Here is a 21,896-nt window from a genome sequence, read left to right as displayed (position 1 = left end):
TTTTATTGATAGTTGGAATTTACAGCCTAAAACCGACAACATAGAGAGATGCAGACTTTTTTTCCTTTTTCTTATTTTCTTTTTTTTTTTTTTTCTTTTTCGCTCGCTTTTTTACAAAAAAAAAAACCAAAAAAACCAAAATCAAAACCAAAAACCAAAATAACCAAAAAAGCCACCAGCATCAGATTTACAATATAAAAGTTTTGACAGTAGAGAGACTAAAGTACATCTGGAATTACTCAGAAAAATAAACAGGGAGAAGGCAGTCATTTGAAATTTGTCGCTCGTATTTACAATAATACACAGACATTGCTTACAAAGACCCGGAGCCCTCGTTAAGGGCAGTTGGCATCGAGCGGCTCCCCCGGCACCGCCCCCGGAGCGGATCCCGCATCTCCCCGCGGCCCCTCCGTGGTTTTATTGCTTTGCGGGGCCGCTGATTGTGGAGAAAGGCATCGAGTCCCCCCCGCCGGGACACCCCCAGCCCTCGGGAATTCCCTCGGGAATCGCCGGGATGTCCCCGCTGCCAGCGCGGATTTCCAGGGAGATTCGGTGGGGTTTGGGAAGAGGAGCGGAGCTGAAAATCCGGGCTCGGGCTGGGACCCCCTGCAAGATCCCCAAATCCATCGATCCCCACCCCCCACCACGGGCTGTTGGATTTCTGGGATCTCCAGCCCCCATCCCACATTCCCAACCCTGCAATTGGCTCTGCCTGGGCCGGGACGTGGCACAGGCGCCATTCCCGAGGCCTTTTCCCAAAATGAGCCAGGGCAGGAGCCAGGCACGGCCTGGGATGGGCACAGAACACCCAGGATGGGCACAGAACCCCTGGGATGGGCACAGAGCCCCCGGGATGGGCACAGAACACCCAGGACGGGCACAGAACCCCTGGGATGGATCCAGAGCCCCCGAGATGGGCACAGAACCCCCAGGATGGGCACAAAACCCCCAGGATGGGCACAGAGCCCCCAGGGTGGGTCCAGAGCCCCCAGGCCCAGCCCAGAGCCCCCGGGATGGATCCAGAGCCCCCAGGATGGGCACAGAATCCCCAGGATGGGTCCAAAGACCCTGGAATGGGCACAGAACCCCCTGGGATGGGCACAGAACACCCAGGACGGGCACAGAACCACCGGGATGGGTCTGGAGTCCCCCAAACGTGCCCAGAGCCCCCAGGATGGGCACAGAGCCCCAGGGTGGGTCCAGAGCCCCCAGGGTGGGCACAGAACCCCCAGGCCCAGCCCAGAGCCCGGACAGAATCCTCTCCCTCAGGACCCCCGGCACCGCTGTGCCCCCAGAGCCTCCCGCTCCCCTGGAATCTGGAATTATTCCCACCAAAGAGTTTTGGGATCATTTTCACATCCCGGGGGCTCTGGGGCTGGAGGCGGCTCCGGGGGATCCTCCCGGGTTGTGCGAACAGTCAGAGCCAGGAATTCCCAGCCAGCCCCGCCAGGGATGGACAGGCCCTGGAAAAGCGGCTCCAGAGGCTCCAACTCGACGGAAAACAGGGAATGTTCCGAGTGAGGATGGATGGGAAAGAGGAGCCAGGGAGGGATTGGCTGGAGGGAATGGATCCTGCAGGAGAAGCACCGGGATCGGGATGTGCCAGCAGGGATCAGGACCCCGGGACTCGGGTGGGATTAAAGGAAAGGTTTGGAAAATGTCACGGAGAACACCTGGAAAACTCCACATTCCCACCCAAACCCCCCCGAGCGCCGCTGCAGCCGGGTCGGACACGGAAGGCAAAGACAGAAACGAGGGAAAGGGAAAATCCGAGAGCTCCGAGAGCTCCAGGGACCCCCTGGGACGGATCCGGCCGGGAAAAGCCTCCGGGGAAAACGGAACCGGGACAAAACTGAGGGAAGGAATCGCTCCATCCTCAGCCCTGGGAGCCTGGAATTCCCAGCCCTGCCTGGGACTGGGATTGGGATTGGGATTGATTGGGACTGGGATTGGGATTGATTGGGATTGGGATTGGGACTGGGATTGATTGGGATTGGGACTGGGATTGGGACTGGGATTGATTGGAACTGGGATTGGGACTGGGACTGGGATTGGGACTGGGATTGGGATTGGGACTGGGATTGATTGGGACTGGGACTGGGATTGGGATTGATTTGGATTGGGATTGGATTTATTTGGACTGGGATTGATTTGGACTGGGATTGGGACTGGGATTGGGGTTGATTTGGACTGGGATTAGGATTGATTGGGACTGGGAATAGGATTGGCATTGATTTGGACTGGGATTTGGACTGGGATTGGGGTTGGACTGGGACTGGGATTGGGATTTGGACTGGAATAGGGACTGGGATTGGGATTGGGGTTGATTTGAACTGGGATTAGGATTGATTGGGACTGGGAATAGGATTGGGATTGATTTGGACTGGGATTTGGACTGGGATTGGGGTTGGACTGGGATTGGGATTGGGATTGGACTGGGATTGGGATTTGGACTGGGATTGGGATTGGGATTTGGATTGGGACTGGATTGATTTGGACTGGGATTGGGATTGGGATTGGACTGGGATTGGGATTTGGACTGGGATTGGGATTTGGATTGGGACTGGATTGATTTGGACTGGGATTTGGATTGGGATTGGGATTGGGATTGGACTGGGATTGGGATTTGGACTGGGATTGGGACTGGATTGATTTGTACCGACGCCGGAGCCCGTTGGGGAGGCGCAATTCTCCTTCTCCAGGAGATCCCAGCAAAGCCAAAAGCTCTGGGAAAAACGGGATTGGGGCAAGTTTAGAAATCTCTGCAATAAATTTTGATAAATATTCCCTATTTACAGCAAACACCGGGAATGGGAGCGTGGGGAGGGAAGGAGGAACCAGGGACACGCTCAGAGCGGCTCCTGCTGCCACCACCGGGATGTCCCCAGTGTCCCCTCAGCTTCATCCCATGGATCCATCCCCTCTGGAATGTCCCTGCCTGTCCCAGGGATGCATTAATGGGATCCAGGGATGCACTGATGGATCCAGGGATGCACTGATGGATCCAGGGATGCATTAATGGGATCCAGGGATGCACTGATGGATCCAGGGATGCATTAATGGGATCCAGGGATGCATTAATGGGATCCAGGGATGCACTGATGGATCCAGGGATGCACTGATGGGATCCAGGGATGCACTGATGGGATCCAGGGATGCATTAATGGGATCCAGGGATGCATTAATGGGATCCAGGGATGCACTGATGGGATCCAGGGATGCATTAATGGGATCCAGGGATGCACTGATGGGATCCAGGGATGCATTAATGGGATCCAGGGATGCACTGATGGGATCCAGGGATGCATTAATGGGATCCAGGGATGCACTGATGGATCCAGGGATGCTCTGATGGGATCCAGGGATGCACTGATGGATCCAGGGATGCTCTGATGGATCCAGGGATGCACTGATGGGATCCAGGGATGCACTGATGGGATCCAGGGATGCATTAATGGGATCCAGGGATGCACTGATGGATCCAGGGATGCACTGATGGGATCCAGGGATGCATTAATGGGATCCAGGGATGCACTGATGGATCCAGGGATGCACTGATGGGATCCAGGGATGCACTGATGGGATCCAGGGATGCACTGATGGATCCAGGGATGCACTGATGGGATCCAGGGATGCATCAATGGGATCCAGGGATGCACTGATGGATCCAGGGATGCACTGATGGGATCCAGGGATGCATCAATGGGATCCAGGGATGCACTGATGGATCCAGGGATGCACTGATGGATCCAGGGATGCATTAATGGGATCCAGGGATGCATTAATGGGATCCAGGGATGCACTGATGGATCCAGGGATGCATTAATGGGATCCAGGGATGCATTAATGGGATCCAGGGATGCATTAATGGGATCCAGGGATGCACTGATGGGATCCAGGGATGCATTAATAATGGGATAAGGAGCCGTGAGGTGCAGGGGGAAGAGCACAGGGAACAGAAATCCAGTGTTGGGATTGGGATGGATTTAAGGCACTGGGAACAGTGGGAATTAGGAATGACTGTTATCCATGGGAACTGGGAATGGCTGCAGGGATCAGGGAATGGCTGCAGGGAACTGGGAATGGCTGCAGGGATGCAGGGATTAAATTCAGGGATGCAGGGATTAATGCAGGGATGCAGGGATTAAGTGCAGGGAACAGGGAATGGCTGCAGGGATGCAAGGATGCTTGGATAAATTCAGGGATGCTGGGATTTAGTTCAGGGATGCAGGGAATGGCTGCAGGGAGCAGGGAATGGCTGCAAGGATGCAGGGATTAAGTGCAGGGATGCAGGGATTAAATTCAGGGATGCAGGGATTAAATTCAGGGATGCTGGGATTAAATTCAGGGATGAAGTGCCAGGAGGACACGGAATGCACAGGGCCAGGAACAGCTGCAAGGACCAAGGACCGTGGAACAGGGATGAGGATCAGGGATCTGCAGGGACCAAGGGATGGCTCCAAGGGCCAGGGAAGGGCTCCAGGGAACCAGGAATTCTCAGGAGGACACGGAAAGCACTCAAAGACCACGAACAAGGGAACTCCAGGCCCAGCTCCGGGAATTTCCCTGTCCCAATCCCAAAGGCAGCCCAAGGGCCCCTCGGGGCTCTCCAGGAGAAGTCTGGGAAAGAGGAGAGTGGGAGAAGCATTCCCAAGGTCTCCAGGAATGTTTGCTGTGCCCCTGGGTAATTCCATTCCACGTTTGGATCCATGAGATCCAAGGAGGGCATCCTCTGGGAATCCACCCCCAGGGAATCCTACAGAATTCCCAAAATTCCACCAAAGTTCTGCAGAACCACCTCTGGGCATCAACACGGCAGCAGAAAGGATCTGATCCTCGTTTCCATCTGTCCAAGGAATTTGAGGGAATCAAAAAGAGAAGGGGAAAGCCCCGAATCAAGGAGAGAGGAAAATCCCTCTCTTCCCATCAGCATCCAATACAAAAATACACATTCCAGGGGAATGTCCCAGTGCTGGGAGCCGTGAGAGCCACCCGGGAATTCCGGGAATTCCCTACAAATCCAGGCTGGGACAGCACAAAGCCCTTCCTGGATGAGGTAAGAGAGGTTCAGGTGAGCGAAGCCGCCGGGGAGGAGCCGAATTGTTCCTTTCCCGTTTGTTTGTCCCGAAGTTCAGCCCCAAATACACCTGGGAAACTCCAGGCTTTGCTGGAACTTCCCAGCACGGAGGGAAAAAACCAGGATCAAAAATCTCACTCCCAATAAATTCCTGATAAAGTCAGGAACGTTATCCAAAGCCAACGGGAACTGATCCATTTTCCAAAGGGGTTTCACTGATGGAATGTTGGACACCATTCCTGCCACTGCCACATGTCATTAATTAACACAGGAAATTAATTATTCATTAACTCTGCCAAATCCCAGCTCCCACATGCCACAATCCCAAATCCAACCTCACAGAGCAGAGGGAAAATCCCGATAATGATCCAAGGGTGACGCCTCCATCCCGGCTTTCCATGGATACAGCAGCACCTCCCGTCCCAAGGGCTCCTCAGGGAATTCCAGGCTGGCACATCCTGTCCCAAGGGAGAGCCCAGGGGAGAGGAACAGGGAGAGGGGACAGCGGGAATGGGAATGGGAACGGGAATGGAATGGGGGTGGGAACGGGAATGGGAATGGGAATGGGAATGGGAACGGGAATGGGAATGGGAATGGGAACGGGAATGGGGATGGGAATGGGAATGGGAATGGGAGTGGGAATGGGAATGGGGATGGGAATGGGAATGGGAATGGGAATGGGAGTGGGAATGGGGATGGGAATGGGAATGGGAATGGGAATGGGAGTGGGAATGGGAATGGGAATGGGAATGGGAATGGGAACGGGAATGGGGATGGGAATGGGAATGGGAATGGGAGTGGGAATGGGAATGGGGATGGGAATGGGAATGGGAATGGGAATGGGAATGGGGATGGGAATGGGAATGGGAATGGGAATGGGGATGGGAATGGGAATGGGAATGGGAATGGGGATGGGATGGGAGTGGGAATGGGAATGGGGATGGGAATGGGAATGGGAATGGGAATGGGGATGGGAATGGGAACGGGGATGGGAATGGGAATGGGAACGGGAATGGGGATGGGAATGGGAATGGGGATGGGAATGGGAATGGGAATGGGAATGGGGATGGGAATGGGAATGGGAATGGGAATGGGGATGGGATGGGAGTGGGAATGGGAATGGGGATGGGAACGGGAATGGAATGGGGGTGGGAATGGGAGTGGGGATGGGAATGGGAATGGGAATGGGAATGGGGATGGGAATGGGAACGGGGATGGGAATGGGAATGGGAACGGGAATGGGGATGGGAATGGGAATGGGGATGGGAATGGGAGTAGGAATGGGAACAGGAATGGGAATGGGAATGGGGATGGGAATGGGAATGGGAACAGGAATGGGAATGGGAACAGGAATGGGAACAGGAATGGGAGTAGGAATGGGAACAGGAATGGGAACGGGAATGGGAACGGCAGCAGGAGCTCCCATCCCAAGGTGCAGCCCGTGAGGACAGAACCAGGAATTCTCTCTGGGCAGCCCAGCAGGCCCCAGTTTAAACCAGTTCAGAGCCAGTCCATGAGTGACATGACAGCGGGAAGAGGGGCACAGCTGGATACAGCTGGATACAGCCAGGATAGAGCTGGGATACAGCCGGGATACAGCCGGGATACAGCCGGGATACAGCCGGGATAGAGCTGGGATACAGCCGGGATAGAGCTGGGATACAGGCAGAATACAGCTGGAATACACCAGGATACACCTGGATACATCTTGGATACACCCTGGATACACCCTGGATACACCATGGATACACCCTGGATACACCCTGGATACACCCTGGATACACCCTGGATACACCTTGGATACACCCTGGATACACCCTGGATACACCCTGGATACACCCTGGATACACCCTGGATACACCTTGGATGCACCCTGGATACACCTTGGATACACCCTGGATACACCCTGGATACACCTTGGATACACCCTGGATACACCTTGAGCCCTTCCCTAAGCACCACACTCCGGTTTCTCCAATGGACCAATTCTGGTTTTTTCTGATCAATTCCAGTTTTTTGGATCAATTCTGGTTTTTCTGATCAATTCCAGTTTTTTGGATCAATTCTGGTTTTTTCTGATCAATTCCAGTTTTTTGGATCAATTCTGGTTTTCCCAACAGGTAATTCCCAGCCCGGCCGGTGGGGGGATGAGGGGGATCCCCGAGGGATTTCCAGGGATCCTGATCCCTCAGGATTTGGATACAGCTCCCGGCCAGTGTGGGAACAAGGAATTGAAATGATGTTTCCTTTGGATATGTCCCTCGGGAATGTCCCTGCACCTTCCCTCCAAACCTTTCCCTGGATGCCCAAGCCCTTCGGAACAGACACTGAGGGCAGCACGGAGCTTTTGGGTGGATTTTGGGTCATTTCTTTTCCCTTTTTTTCCCTTCCCAGGTTTCCATTCCCTGCCCACCTGCAGCTCTTGATGAAACTTTGGGATTCCATCCCAGGGATTGCAGCAAAGCCTCGGGACACTGGGAGAATTCCCCTCGGGCTTTGCTGAGGATCAGCATCCCAACAAACACCAGGGATTCTGCCTCGCTGATTGTTCTGCCCCAGGAGGAGCAGGAATTGTGGTTAATTGTGGTTCAGGGAAGTTTTTGGCTGGGAATGACCGGAATATTCCCTGCAGGGAATTCTGGACACGGCCCAGGGACCCCCCTGCCTGTCCTGAGCCCCAGGAATGCTCCATCCCATGGGATCCAAACACCGGGATTTGGGATTCCGAGAGCTGCAGAACGCTCCCCTCCCCCACTGCAGCCAGGTGCCACCGCAGGGCTTGGGAGGCTGGGGGGGGTGGGGTGACAGGGACAGGGATGGGGACAGAGACAGGGACAAGGATTGGGACAGGGACAGGGATGGGGACAGGGATTGGGACAGGGATTGGGAGAGGGACAGGGACAGGGGACAGGGATTGGGACAGGGATGAGGATGGGGATTGGGATGGGGACAGGCACAGGGATTGGGACAGGGATGGGGACAGGGGACAGGGATTGGGACAGGGATGGGGACAGGGACAGGGAGGGGGACAGGGACAAGGACAAGGATTGGGACAGAGACAGGGACAAGGATTGGGACAGGGGCAGGGATTGGGACAGGGATGGGGACAGGGATGGGGACAGGGACAGGGATTGGGACAAGGATGGGGACAGGGATGGGGACAAGGACAGGGATGGGGACAAGGACAGGGATTGGGACAGGGACAGGGCTGCTCTGACACCGTGGGATGCTGCCAGCCCCAAGGAGCCCCTTGTTCCCCATCCCCCAGGGACAGAGGTGCCACGGCCCAGGAATTCCCGGGACAGCCCAAAGGGATGAGCTTCAGCTCTAACTGTGCCCGAGACCCCCTCCCATCCCATCCCATCCCATCCCATCCCATCCCATCCCATCCCATCCCATCCCATCCCATCCCATCCCATCCCATCCCAGGGGGGAGTGGCCGGCACAGCAGGATCACCGGATCCCAGAAGGATGAAGCCAGCAGAGTGGGATCACTGGATCCCAGAAGGATGAAGCCAGCAGAGTGGGATCACCAGATCCTGGATGGATGAAGCCAGCTGGGTGGGATCACTGGATCCCAGATGGATGAAGCCAGCAGAGTGGGATCACTGGATCCCAGAAGGATGAAGCCAGCAGAGTGGGATCACTGGATCCCAGATGGATGCAGCTGGCATGGTGGGATCACCAGATCCCAGAAGGATGAAGCCAGCTGGGTGGGATCACTGGATCCCAGATGGATGAAGCCAGCAGAGTGGGATCACTGGATCCCAGATGGATGCAGCTGGCATGGTGGGATCACTGGATCCCAGATGGATACAGCTGGCACGGTGGGATCACTGGATCCCAGATGGATGAAGCCAGCTGGGTGGGATCACTGGATCCCAGATGGATGCAGCCAGCTGGGTGGGATCACTGGATCCCAGATGGATACAGCTGGCACGGCGGGATCACCGAGCGGGATCACCGGATCCCACATGGATGCCCAGGCGGGCAGAACCACTGCACAGAACATTCCAGAAGCATCCCCCGGATGGGCCATGCTGCTCACGGAGCTCAAGCCCAGCTCTCCTCGTGCTCCCCCTGGCCCTTCCCAGGTTTCTCCCGGGATCCATGGAACGCCAGCCCTGTGGACACCGGAGATCCTGGGGCAGGAGGGAAGCGCCGAGCAGGACTCAGGACACGGAGCCGCACAGGGCCAGGGGATGAGGGGACGGGGGACAGGGAATTCCATCCTCAGGAGCCGGGAGATCCTGCTCCAGCCCTGGGAAACCCTTCCCCGGAGCACAGGGAGAAGGAAAAGCCCAGCTGGGAGGCTCCACGCCCGCTGTGCCTCCGGAGGGTTTCCTATTCCCGGTTTCCCCACAGGAACACGGGAGCCAGGCCAGGAGCTGGCTCTGCTCGGAGCCCAGGCAGCAGGAGCCGGTTCTGGAGCAGCCCTGGCTGCTGGGAAGAACAACCCCAGGGGAAGGGAGAGGTGGAAGGAAGTGAGAGCCTCAATCCCAGCCGTGGAGGGATCATCCATGGGCACCAAACCCACGGGATTTGTGCATCTCCCCAGGTCTGAGCCAGCCCCAGCGATGTGTCTCAGCACTAAGAAATAAATCAGCCCAGTAAGGAGCTGTGCTCGGATCAGGACATGGCCAAGGATATTATTATTATTATTATTATTATCATTATTATTAATAGAATGGTTATTATTAAAGCTCTCACTGACACTCAGGGAGCCGAAGCTGAGGAATGCCAGGCTGGAATTGCAGCGGAAGGCACGGACAGCCCCATCCCCTGGAGACCCCCGGGGTTACTGCTGCCCCTCACCGCTCCTGGAGCTCCCCGGGCTGCGGCCCCAGCGCCCCCAAATCCTGGGAAGGGATCCCAGCCACAGGAACGCTCCAGCCGATCCCACACGGCACCGGGAACAGGCTGGAAAAACATCCCCCAGGATCCAGCCAGGCTGTACCAGCACATGGATCCTTCAGCTTCCATGGAATCAGCCCCGAGAACGCCCCAAGGGAAGCCGATGTCCAGCAGAACTCTAGCACCAATCCTTGGAAAAATTAAGACTTTAATGTGTCTCCAATCAGGACCTCAAAACCACTGATCCTGCCTGAGAGTCCTGGCTGGAGCGGGATTGATCCCTGAACACCAAGCGGGGAAAGCAAAGCACAAAGTGAGATTTCTTTTGTTTTTTTTTTCCCTCCCAGTGCAATTAACTTTAAATTATTAATTTTAAATTACACAGAGCGAGTGAAAACTTCAAGAAGGAGAGCCCTGCACCATCTGATCCCCAAGGAACTGGGGCTGGGGGACAGCCACCCCCTTCCCTCCCGGCAGAACCCGGCTGGGAAGGCAGGAATGCACCCCAGGAATGCATCCCGGGAATGCACCCCGGGAATGCACCCTGGGAATGCACCCCAGGAATGCACCCCGGGAATGCAGCCCAGGAATGCACCCCGGGAATGCACCCCGGGAATGCACCCCAGGAATGCAGCCCAGGAATGCACCCCAGGAATGCACCCCGGGAATGCAGCCCAGGAATGCACCCCGGGAATGCATCCAGAGCAGCTGGCTGCCCCCTGTGCCGAGCTCCAGCCTTCACTCCAAAGGGAGGAGTTTCCAGGATCCCACAGGGGGTTCCAGCTCAGCTGCCCCGAGCCCCCCCAGTGCCCCCGATGTGCTGGGCAGTGAGCTGGGAGCCTGGGAGCGGCACAGAATTCCATTTATCCCAGCTCCAGGTGCTCCCCTCACCTGGCCCCGCTCTCCCACGGCCCTGAGGGACCTGGGTGTCCCCTCCCCGGGCGGGCACGGCCGCAGCCGCGTCCCTTCCGACGCTGCCATCGCCAGGTACAAAGTGCAAAAGTGTTGCTGTTCCTGCATCCATTAAAAACTTTAAAAAACAGAACAAAACAAACAGAAAAAAGGATTTCCATCATCATTTGCAAATACATTAATTCAGTTTCCAAAGAGCCAGCAAAGCCCTGGTCACCTCCTCGTGGGCCAACACGGACACGGGCAGGAGAAGCCGTCTGTGACCCAGCCCAGATCCTGCCCTGATCCAGCAGGAGTCCAGGGGAGGCCGGAGCAGCGCTGGGATTCAGGGACACCCCGGGACAGCCGGGCTCCGGCTGGGGACAAGCCCGGCCTCGGCCCTGCCCAAATCCAAGCCCTCCCTGCTCCCTCCCGTGGAAGTGTTGGCATTCCTCCTCTCCTGTGAAATGTTTCTGGTAAGGCTTTATTGCTCTACAAAGCGGTGCAAAGGCTGCCCGAGGACAGCTCCATCAGGAACTTTGGTCACACGGCTGCGGGATTTGTGCGCTGGCCCCGGCCGCCGCTGGACCTGCTACCTTCCCAAGAGAAGCTGAATACTGTGTGCAATAACACTGGGAAAACAGCACTGAACCCCAAATCCAAAACAAAAACCAGGGGCACGGGGAAAGGGGACAACTGAAATCAGGCAGAAGGCTTGGGAAGAGCCCGTCATTCCCGTGAGGACTGAACTCAATGCTACATTTCGACAATGCCGAGTGTCTTTCCGAACGGATCGGTGCTGTTGGATCTGCGTGTCTGGTCCTGAACGCCAGCTCGCTCTCATCAATGCAGCATTTATTAAAAAATAAAATTAAAAAGAAAAAAAAAAAAGAAAAAAAAAAAAAAAAAAAAAGAATTGACAAAATTGCATCACCAGGGAGCAGCCTGGCCTGGCTCTCACACACGTCCCGGGGCGGCGGCGGTGGCATCAAGCGGGGCCGTTCAACGTGGCTTCGGTGCAGGGCAAGGGCTCCTCACTCCTGTGGGGACAGCGGGGAACGGCCTCAGCCACACCGGGAACGCTCCCAGAGCCTCCCCCACCCCTCCAGGCAATGCTGGGACCTGAGCTCCTCCCTCCGGTTTGTGTTTTCTGCCCGCTGAAGCGTCCTCAGCTCCCCATGGAGACTCTGCCATGGATTGTAACGTGGAAATTCATGGATTGTTACAGGGAAAATCAATGTGGAATCAGGGAATGGTCTGCGTGGGAAGGGACCTTAAAGCTGTCTGGTTTCAACCTCTTCCAAGGTGGTCAGAGGGACAGGGCACCTCTGCTATGAGCACAGGCTGAGAGTTGGGAATGTTCAGCCAGGGAGAAGAGCTGAGAGCCCCTGCAGGGCCTGAAGGGGCTCCAGGAGAGCTGGGAATGTTCCCCTGGAGAGGAGAAGGATCCAGGGAGAGCTGAGAGCCCCTGCAGGGCCTGAAGGGGCTCCAGGAGAGCTGCAGAGGGACTGGGACAGGGCTGCAGGGCCAGGAGCCAGGGAATGGCTGCCAGTGCCAGAGGCCAGGGCTGGATGTTGGGATGTTGGGAATTGGGAATTGCTGGCTGGGCTGGAATTGCCAGAGCAGCTGGGGCTGCCCCTGGATCCCTGGCAGTGGCCAAGGGCAGGCTGGAGCCTGGGGCTGGGAGCAGCCTGGGCCAGTGGGAGGTGTGGGGGGCACTGGGGGGTTTGGGGGTCCCTTCTATCCCAAACCATGGCAGGGTTCTGCCCTCACCTGTCCCTCGTGGCCGTTTCTGTGGCAGTTGTGACAGCGGTGGCCACTCTCTGGTGCCCGTCCGTGTGCGTGGCCGCGCTGCTCCGGGCTCGGGGGGCACCGGCAGGAGCGGATTCGGCCACGGGAAGCGTCTCCAGGGCCGTTCCATCGGAGCCACTGCGGGAGAGGGCAGGGACACATCCATGGAACTCCCACTGGAATGGGGCTCACATTCCTGTTCTCCTCCTCACAAAGGCCTAAAGATCCCGTTGGGAATGAGAACTGGCAATGAACTGGGAATAAGAACAGCGGGCACAGGCAGGTCCCAGAGCAACAGGACACACCAGAGCAGCTCCTCCAGGGAGGAATTCCCAACTCCTGCTGCAAATCCAGTCTGGGAGTTCCCAAACTGCAATTCCCACTGCCACTGCTGGGACATGGACCTTGCTCTGCCCCTCAGGCTTCTGGGGCACCCAGAAAATCCTGGATTTAGGGGCAGATCCTAAAACCCCATGGAGGAAAAACCCCAGGGATGGGATGTCCAGAATCCAAACATGCTGAAGGTGCTCCAGGAGGTGCCACCTGAGGGACAAGCAAAGCTCAAATCCTGGAAAAGGAGAACTGCAGAACAAACCCTCCCAATCTCTCCTTTGGAATAAACCCATCCAGATTTCCAGCTAGAGAAGGGATTTCTGTGCAGATCCCGTTTTTTGGCTCCCAAGGCAGAGGAGGATGAGCTGCCCCAGGAATGATTTTCCTCCCAGTTTCCATCCAGAACAATTCCTTCTCCCTCTCTCCCAGAGCAAACCTCCACCAAAAGGAGGAAAGCTGGAGATGGCTGAGCTGGAATCCTGTCACTGGCTCCAGGGGAGCTTTCATGGAATGAAATAATCCCAGCTGGATAATTGGACATGTGATAGAGACTGGAGACTGAGGTTCTATTTCTGGAGCACTTCTCTTGAAAAAAAAACAACATAAAAATGAGGAATAATGAGATCCAAACATTCCCTTTCCTCCAGAGCTCACAAGCTGCTCAGAAGCACCAAAATACACCTTGGAGAGACACAGGGATGGAGCTGCATTCCCAGGAATGTCGCTTCCCACACAAAAAGCTTTGACATTTCCATGGCTGAAAGAGAAACTTCTGAAGCCCAACCCCTGAAGTTTCCAGGGCAGGAGGATTCCAGAGTTACCTGAGCACACACAGGGGCTTGGGAATTTCTCTGCATTCCCTGGAGCTGGACCAGGGCCAGACCCAAGGGTGACACAACAAAGAGTTGTCCTGTTGTCCCCTGACTCCCCAGGGGTGACACAACAAGGAGTTTGTGTGGGATGTCCTGCTGTCCCCTGACTCCCCAGGGGTGACACAACAAGGAGTTTGTGTGGGATGTCCTGTTGTCCCCTGAATCCCCAGGGATGGGATCCCAAACCCCCCTGGGCAGCTGGATCCACACTGGGGAGCTGAGAGCGATTCCTGAGCTGCATCTCCTGGACTGGAGCAGCTGGGATGGGGCTCACGGAGGGTGGAACATCTGGAGGATTTCCTGGACTGCAACATCTGGATTCCACAGAATCCACAGAGGCCTTGGGCAGCTCCAAGGACAAAAGACCAACATCTGGATTCCAGGAACAAGGGGAAGGAAAACCTGAGTTCCTGAGCAGCTCCAAGGAGAATTTGAGATCTCTGTGAATTCCAGGAGCAAGGGGAAGGAAAACCTGAGTTCCTGAGCAGCTCCAAGGAGAGTTCAAGATCTCTCTGTGGATTCCAGGGATAAGGGGAAGGAAAACCTGAGTTCCTGAGCATCCCCAAGGAGAATTTGAGATCTCTGTGGGGATTCCAGGGGCACAAGGGGAAGGAAAACCTGTTCCTACAGCAACAGGAATGGGGTTTGGTGCAGGCTTGGGGGAAGTGCTTGGAGAGTCACAGCCCACAGAGTGACTCCAGAATGTTCCTGATTTCCCTGGACTCATTAAGGAAGGTGGTAAGAAATGGATATTCCCACTGTGGGCAGAGTGGTCTGGGAGAGCTGAGGACACTGGGAAGGCTCCAGGTGGTGATTCCCACTGGAGCCCAGCCTGGAGCAGCTCCAGTCCCAGCTGTGGCACCGCTCCTGCCCTCCCACAGCTTCCCCTGGGATTTCCAGGATTTTCCAGGATTTCCTCTCTTTGCCACAGTGCAGTCAGCCCTGGAGAAGGGCAGGCAGGCAAAGGCAGGTTGGGGGAGTTTTATCCCTATGGAATGTGGTAGAGACACTTGTCTGGAGAGGAAAACATTCCCAATGTGCCAAAGCAGGAACAAACACTTCCCTCCTGCCAGGACAGCAGGGGAAGAGGTGAGAACACCTCGAAGAGGATGGACACAGGAACAGCTGGATCTGGGAGGGATATCAGGAAAGGTGGGAAGGGCACTGGAACAGCTCCCCAGGGATGGGCACGGCTCCAGAGCCCTGGGATGTCTGGACAACGCTGGCATTGCTGGACCAAGGATCCCAAGGATCCCCTGGTCCCACTGGGAACCCAGCCTGGCAAGGTCCTGATCTCCCACACCACCATCCAGGGCAGGAAAAGCACAGCTTGGATCAGATCCTATGGATCCAATCCCACACAACCCAGGAGAAGGAGAGGCTGTGCCTTCCCTCACCTTCTGCTTCCCACCCAGCCACAGCCAGGCTGTTCCCAGGCACACAGAGTGCTGTTATCAAAATTAACGCATTTATCAAACTGAAATGGATCCAAAATTAACTGTATTTATCAAAATTAATGCATTTATCCAAATTAACTGCATTTATCAGAATTAATGCATTTATCAAAATCAACTGTATTTATCAGAATTAATGCAATTATCAGAATTAATGCATCTCTCAGAACGAGCTGCCTCCAACCAAACAGACCCTGGGATAACTCTGCCCTAATTCCAGGGAATTCTGCAATCCCAGCGGTTCCCCAGCCCCCAGGAGCTGCTGCTGGCTGAGCACAGCCAGGGATGACCCCAAACTGTCACCAACCATCGCTGAAGGGAACCTCCTGCTCCTGACTCAGGTGCACAAACCCCGGGGCTGGTGACAAACACAAGGAAATCCATGGAAAAGTATGAGGAAAAACCTTGGAATGTTAGAACTGGGTAAGATCTCCATGGATGCAGCAGGATCTGACCGGGCTGGGCAGCAGCTGCCCCAGGACTGAAGGCTGGATTGAGGATCCAATTCCTACAGACCTGCCCAACCCCTGGATCTGCTCCAGCCTTTCCTGGTGCTTTCATCATTGATTATTGGCTTTGACACCGAGGGGAAAACGAGAACCTGGGTTAAATCCTCCCCCCATGGCTGCAGGGGGATCCCAGGGGAGCCTTTGCTTTTCCAAGTGATCCCACCCGGACCCTGCCCTGGGCCTGGATCCCTCATCAGGGACAGAGGAGATCCTGTGACACTGCAGTGGCCCAAAGGACAGGGACAGAGGTGATCCTGTGACACTGCAGTGACCCAAAGGGCAGGGACACAGAGGCTCCTGTGACACTGGAGTGACCCAAAGGACCGGGACAGAGGTGATCCTGTGACACTGCAGTGACCCAAAGGACAGGGATAGACTGGAGTGACCCAAAGGACAGGGACAGAGGTGATCCTGTGACACTGGAGTGACCCAAAGGACAGGGACACACTGGAGTGACCCAAAGGACAGGGACAGAGGCTCCTGTGACACTGGAGTGACCCAAAGGACAGGGACAGAGGTGATCCTGTGACACTGCAGTGACCCAAAGGACAGGGACAGAGGTGATCCTGTGACACTGCAGTGACCCAAAGGACAGGGACAGAGGTGATCCTGTGACACTGCAGTGACCCTAAGGACAGGGACAGAGGTGATCCTGTGACACTGCAGTGACCCAAAGGACAGGGACAGAGGCTCCTGTGACACTGGAGTGACCCAAAGGACAGGGACAGAGGTGATCCTGTGACACTGCAGTGACCCAAAGGACAGGGACAGAGGCTCCTGTGACACTGGAGTGACCCAAAGGACAGGGACAGAGGTGATCCTGTGACACTGCAGTGACCCAAAGGAGCCCCCACCACTCCTTGCAATAACCCTGTGCTAAATCCATCCCTCAGAGCCCTGTGCCACGCCAGGGGCAGGACCTGCTCTCCCATGGGACAGGGGACACTGGGAGCACACGGGGCCATCCCAGGGGCAGTCCCAGCCCCTGGAGATCCCTTCCCACCTGGAGCGAGCCGCCCTGTCCTTGCTGGGCTCCTGTGCCGTGGGTTCCGTGCCAGCCTTGGCCTTGTCGTCGTCGTCGTCGTCGCTGTCGGAGCTGCCCGAGGAGCTGCTGTCCAGGGCCACCAGCGGCGCCTTGCGCGTCCCGCACGCGTTCCACGCACAGGGAGCGGCAGCGCTGCCTGCGGGAGGAACAGCCCGCGCTGGAACCTCGGGAATGTTCCCTGGAACGGCTCCAGGGGCCCAACAACCTCCACAGGTGGGCTGGGAACCGTGGCTTGGCTGGGATGGAGCCCAAAGCCCACCCAGTGCCACCACAGGTGGGGACAACTTCTGCTGTCCTGGAGTGCTCCAAGCCCATCCAGCCTGGCCTGGGACACCTCCAGGGATAATTGAAGTGTCCCTGTGGTATCAGCTCCAACTCATCTCCATCCCTTCCTCCCCATCCCAACAAACCCTGGGGATTTCTGCCTGTGCTTCGTGCACTGATGCTGCAGGGAACCCTCGGGGCTTGCCCTGCCCAGGTGCTCCCTGCAGAGCTGGAGCAGCCCCGAGTGGGGCCCTGTGTCACTCACAGTTCTTGTCCTGGCCCTGTGCCGGGCTCCTGTCGCTGCCGCCGCTCTCGGGGTCCACGGGGGAGCTGCAGCGAGGCCCGGACTCGGAGCTGGGGAGGGAAAAGCCCTGAGCACAGAGCCAGGATCATCCCCCAGGAGCAGTCACCGGCCCTGCTCTTCCTTCCCATCCATGTTCTGAACTTCTCTAAGCATTATTTGCTGGTTTTCCACCCCAGGAGGACACAGGGAGCGGGGCTGTGTCCCAGCCCCAGGCAGGAGCACTGGGAAGCAGCGGGAAGCACGACGGAGCCCCAACATTAAACAATAGAAGGGCAGAGGAAGAGGAAGGGATTACAGCCAGGCACACCATCAGAATATACCCCAGATATTCCCCATTCCCAAGCCCCAGGGGAGCTGGAATTCCATGGTTCTTACCAGCAGAAAGGCTGGAAGTCTGTGAACTTGGCCCAGCCCTTCTCCTCCGGGGCGCTGCTCTGTGGGGTGGCCGAGTCCCACACGCTGGAGCCCACGTCCATGGCCACGGGCGGCGCGGGGCTCGCGGGGCTCGCGGGCTCGAACACGGCCGTCCAGCCAGCCCCTGTGGAGAGCACAGCCTGGGGTGCCAGCAGGGACAGCTGGGGACAGCTGGGGACAGCTGGGGACAGCTGGGGACAGCCAGCCCCTGCAGAGAGCACAGCCTGGGGTGCCAGCAGGGACAGCTGGGGACACCTGGGGACAGCTGGGGACACCTGGGGACAGCCCTGGGGACAGCCCAGGGATAGCCAGCCCCTGTGGAGAGCACAGCCTGGGGTGCCAGCAGGGACAGCTGGGGACACCTAGGGACACCTGGGGACAGCTGGGGACACCTGGGGACAGCTGGGGACAGCCCAGGGATAGCCAGCCCCTGCGGAGAGCACAGCCTGGGGTGCCAGGGATGTTCTGGGCTCCAGGGATGTGCTGAGCTCCAGGGATGTGCTGGGCTCCAGGGATGTGCTCCAGGGATGTTCTGGGCTCCAGGGATGTGCTCTAGGGATGTTCTGGGCTCCAGGGATGTGCTCTAGGGATGTTCTGGGCTCCAGGGATGTGCTCTAGGGATGTGCTGTGGCTCCAGGGATGTGCTCTAGGGATGTGCTGTGGCTCCAGGGATGTGCTCTAGGGATGTGCTGTGGCTCCAGGGATGTGCTCTAGGGATGTGTTCTATGGATGTGCTCTAGGGATGTTCTGGGCTCCAGGGATGTGCTGGGCTCCAGGGATGTGCTGTGGCTCCAGGGATGTGCTCTAGGGATGTTCTGGGCTCCAGGGATGTGCTCTAGGATGTGCTGTGGCTCCAGGGATGTGCTCTAGGGATGTGCTGAGCTCTAGGGATGTGCTCTAGGGATGTGCTGGGCTCCAGGGATGTGCTCTAGGGATGTGCTGGGCTCCAGGGATGTGCTCTAGGGATGTGCTGGGCTCCAGGGATGTGCTCTAGGGATGTGCTCTAGGGATGTGCTGAGCTCTAGGGATGTGCTCTAGGGATGTGCTGTGGCTCTAGGGATGTGCTCTAGGGATGTGCTCTAGGGATGTGCTGTGGCTCTAGGGATGTGCTCTAGGGATGTGCTCTAGGGATGTGCTGTGGCTCCAGGGATGTGCTGAGCTCCAGGGATGTGCTCTAGGATGTCTGTGGCTCCAGGGATGTGCTCTAGGGATGTGCTGGGCTCTAGGGATGTGCTCTAGGGATGTGCTGGGCTCCAGGGATGTGCTCTAGGGATGTGCTGGGCTCTAGGGATGTGCTCTAGGGATGTGCTGAGCTCTAGGGATGTGCTCTAGGGATGTGCTGAGCTCTAGGGATGTGCTCTAGGGATGTGCTGGGCTCCAGGGATGTGCTCTAGGGATGTGTTCTATGGATGTGCTCTAGGGATGTGCTGGGCTCCAGGGATGTGCTCTAGGGATGTGCTGGGCTCCAGGGATGTGCTCCCAAACTCGGTACCTTGGGAGGAGCCCGACTCCTTCCTCTCCGGGGCGCTGCCCTTGTGCGGGGAGGGGGGCGGCCGCTGCTCCTCCTCCTCCTCCGAGTCCACGCTGCCGTCGTGGTCCCCGTTCTCCAGGTCACTCCTGGAGCTCTCCGACGTCTGCGACGCTCCAAACCTGAAGGGGAACCGGGAATGAGCCACGCCCGCATCGCTCAGCTCCTCCCCCCTGTCCCGGGGGAAACAGCCCAGAGCCTTTCCCAGGGTTGTTTCTCCCAAAATATTTCCCCCAGTTGCTCAGGGCAATCGTGGGTGCTCAGAGGTTCCCCCAGCTTGCCGGGGTGTCACAATTCCCTGGAGGTGCAGGGACACGGCCAGGTCTTGGATGTTTTCCCTGTCTCCTTTGATCACATCTCAGATTGGGAATTATGGAAATAACTTTATTTAATGAGTGGCTCTATCAAAGGGATGGGAAATTATTTCAAAGCCTGAGATGCCCCTGGGAGGCCTCTTGTTCTCACTTTTCTGATTTGAACGTTCTAAGAATGTTCTGCCCACTCCCCTCAGGCTCACCTCCTCCTCCTCCTCCTCCTCCTCCTCTCCAAGGATGAGGGAAGGAGCAAATTCCAAGTGTTTAACACTAAGGGTGGGAGTTTTCAACGTGTCTGATGGAAGATTCATTAATTAGGTGTTCCCATTGTTAATGAATTCGCTTTAACTGGATCTGTCTCCAGCTCAGGAGAACCCCCAGCACAAGTGGCAGGGAGATAAAACCCCACAGCCCCAAAATGACACAAAACCCAAGGAATTCCTCCTGGACCAGGCTGCAATGTGCAGATTCCCAGCAGCAGGGGGAAAATCAGGGTTCTGCTTTCACCTTACCGTGTCCTGGACTTGACCTGGGTTGCGTAGGAGATCTCCTTCTCCTCCCAGATGTCCTCCTCCTCCTCGTTGTCGTCGAACTGCTGGATGCGCTCGTTGCAGCAGGCCTCGAACAGGGAGGCGTTGGGCTGCAGGACCACAGGGAATCACTGCACACCTTCTCTGTACACACTGATTTATTAAACCCAGGCTCAGGGCTGAGCAAACCCAGCCCTGCTCAGGGATCACCCAGGATCACCCCAGCCCTGCTGCTGCTTCGCTTTGGGGAATAAAGCAGGAAAGGCCAGGAACAGCCTGGCAATGTTTAGATCCATGAGAAATCCATCTCTGCCTGTGCTTCCCTAATCTGAGTCTGGAAAGGTGATCTAAAGCTGCAGGAGCTGGGAATGTTCCCCTGGAGAAGGGAAGGCTCCAAGGAGAGCTTCCAGAACATTCCAGGGCCTGAAGGGGCTCCAGGAGAGCTGGGAATGTTCCCCTGGAGAGGAGAAGGATCCAGGGAGAGCTGAGAGCCCCTGCAGGGCCTGAAGGGGCTCCAGGAGAGCTGGGAATGTTCCCCTGGAGAGGAGAAGGATCCAGGGAGAGCTGAGAGCCCCTGCAGGGCCTGAAGGGGCTCCAGGAGAGCTGCAGAGGGACTGGGACAGGGCTGCAGGGCCAGGAGCCAGGGAATGGCTGCCAGTGCCAGAGGCCAGGGCTGGATGTTGGGATGTTGGGAATTGGGAATTGCTGGCTGGGCTGGAATTGCCAGAGCAGCTGTGGCTACCCCTGGATCCCTGGCAGTGGCCAAGGGCAGGCTGGAGCCTGGGGCTGGGAGCAGCCTGGGCCAGTGGGAGGTGTGGGGGGCACTGGGGGGGTTTGGGGGTCCCTTCTATCCCAAACCATTCCAGGATTCCCTGATTCTAAGAACAGACTGGCACTGCAGGGAGGGAGGAAGATTCCCTCTGTGCCAGGGGTGCTGCCTCAGAGGGAACATTTCCTGCAGGAGCCCCCTGAGGGTTCTCTCCAGCCCCTCTGCACTGGCCAAAGCCCCCCAACCTTTGCTTTGCTCTCAGAATGCAAGCAGGACTTTTCCAGAGGCACATTTATCCCAGCACAACCCCACACCCCCACTCACGCTGTCGTCGTCGGCGTCGATGTTGAAGTTGATCTCGGCGATGCGGTCGAAGGGAGCGCTGGGAGGGAGGAGGAGGAAGAGCCTCAGGGATGGCTCCGAGGAGCTTCCCCAGGGGACAGCAGCAGCCCCAGAGCCACTCCTGGGCTGGGATCCCTGCACAGCCACTCCTGCCCCCGGCTCCCCTCGCTGAGGGAAGGGTCATTCCAGCCTGGAACATTCCCTGCCCATGGCAGGGGGGCTCTGGAGGGGCTTCCTGGGGACAGACGGGGGCTCTGCTGCCAGGACAGGCTCAGGATGGGCCAGGACAGGCTCAGGGTGGGCCAGGACAGGCTCAGGGTGGGCCAGGACAGGGGCAGGGTGGGCCAGGACAGGCTCAGGATGGGCCAGGACAGGCTCAGGATGGGCCAGGACAGGCTCAGGGTGGGCCAGGACAGGGGCAGGGTGGGCCAGGACAGGCTCAGGATGGGCCAGGACAGGCTCAGGGTGGGCCAGGACAGGCTCAGGGTGGATCAGGACAGGCTCAGGGTGGGCAGCAGCAGGAATTTCCCCATGGAAAGGGGGTCAGGCCCTGGAAGTGCCCAGGGAGGTTTGCAGTGCCCATCCCTGGAGGTGTGCAGGGAATT

At 57.1% G+C, this 21,896-nt stretch overlaps 3 protein-coding genes and 1 long non-coding RNA gene across 11 annotated transcripts in view; 1 reads left to right on the top strand and 3 right to left on the bottom strand.

Moving 5' to 3' along the window:
• The first annotated feature begins 514 nt into the window (after positions 1-514).
• LOC131573854 (50 kDa spicule matrix protein-like) lies at positions 515-1,993 on the top strand. Its single transcript, XM_058828174.1, has 2 exons — positions 515-992; positions 1,233-1,993. Exons 1-2 carry the CDS (start codon positions 515-517, stop codon positions 1,985-1,987), a joined length of 1,233 nt encoding a protein of 410 aa, XP_058684157.1. The 3' UTR covers positions 1,988-1,993.
• LOC131573862 (uncharacterized) lies at positions 691-5,977 on the bottom strand. 2 transcript variants are annotated; one of them, XR_009276275.1, is made up of 4 exons: positions 3,887-5,977; positions 2,029-3,575; positions 1,068-1,905; positions 691-828 (listed from the first exon to the last, which is right to left on the bottom strand). It is a non-coding gene; the product is annotated as an uncharacterized LOC131573862 (long non-coding RNA). The 2 variants fall into 2 exon arrangements; XR_009276274.1 differs by having other exon boundaries at positions 2,029-5,977.
• Positions 5,978-10,932: 4,955 nt separating this feature from the next.
• Positions 10,933-21,896, bottom strand: part of LOC131573847 (serine/threonine-protein phosphatase 6 regulatory subunit 2-like) — a 71,010-nt gene continuing 60,046 nt past the window's right edge. For 2 of the 4 annotated variants that reach the window (XM_058828155.1, XM_058828156.1), the window contains exons 17-24: positions 21,274-21,331; positions 20,163-20,290; positions 19,301-19,458; positions 17,770-17,932; positions 17,356-17,444; positions 16,785-16,962; positions 12,596-12,751; positions 10,933-11,862 (exon numbers count right to left, since the gene is read on the bottom strand). In XM_058828155.1, coding sequence (XP_058684138.1) covers positions 11,811-11,862; positions 12,596-12,751; positions 16,785-16,962; positions 17,356-17,444; positions 17,770-17,932; positions 19,301-19,458; positions 20,163-20,290; positions 21,274-21,331 — 982 coding nt within the window. In that variant the 3' untranslated portion in view covers positions 10,933-11,810. Of the gene's footprint in view, positions 11,863-12,595; positions 12,752-12,806; positions 12,832-16,784; positions 16,963-17,355; positions 17,445-17,769; positions 17,933-19,300; positions 19,459-20,162; positions 20,291-21,273; positions 21,332-21,896 lie in introns of those variants that run through there. The other 2 variants (XM_058828157.1, XM_058828159.1) reach the window with 2 other exon arrangements.
• On the bottom strand, positions 12,838-16,115 carry LOC131573853 (uncharacterized). Of its 4 annotated transcripts, none has more exons than XR_009276269.1 (2): positions 14,437-16,115; positions 12,838-14,290 (listed from the first exon to the last, which is right to left on the bottom strand). XR_009276269.1 is itself a non-coding variant. In XM_058828173.1 (2 exons), the coding sequence occupies exons 1-2, from the start codon at positions 14,376-14,378 to the stop codon at positions 13,175-13,177; spliced, it is 1,134 nt and encodes a 377-aa protein (XP_058684156.1). In that variant the 5' UTR covers positions 14,379-16,115; the 3' UTR covers positions 12,838-13,174. The 4 variants fall into 4 exon arrangements, 3 of the variants coding, with proteins under 3 accessions (XP_058684156.1, XP_058684155.1, XP_058684154.1); XM_058828173.1 differs by having other exon boundaries at positions 12,838-14,220; positions 14,291-16,115; XM_058828172.1 differs by having other exon boundaries at positions 12,838-14,220.

Source organism: Poecile atricapillus, chromosome Z (genome assembly GCF_030490865.1).
Source record: "Poecile atricapillus isolate bPoeAtr1 chromosome Z, bPoeAtr1.hap1, whole genome shotgun sequence".
Classification (NCBI taxonomy): Eukaryota; Metazoa; Chordata; class Aves; order Passeriformes; family Paridae; genus Poecile; species Poecile atricapillus.
The sequence above is the reverse complement of the archived record's forward strand: the minus strand, read 5'-3'. Positions and strand labels throughout refer to the sequence as shown.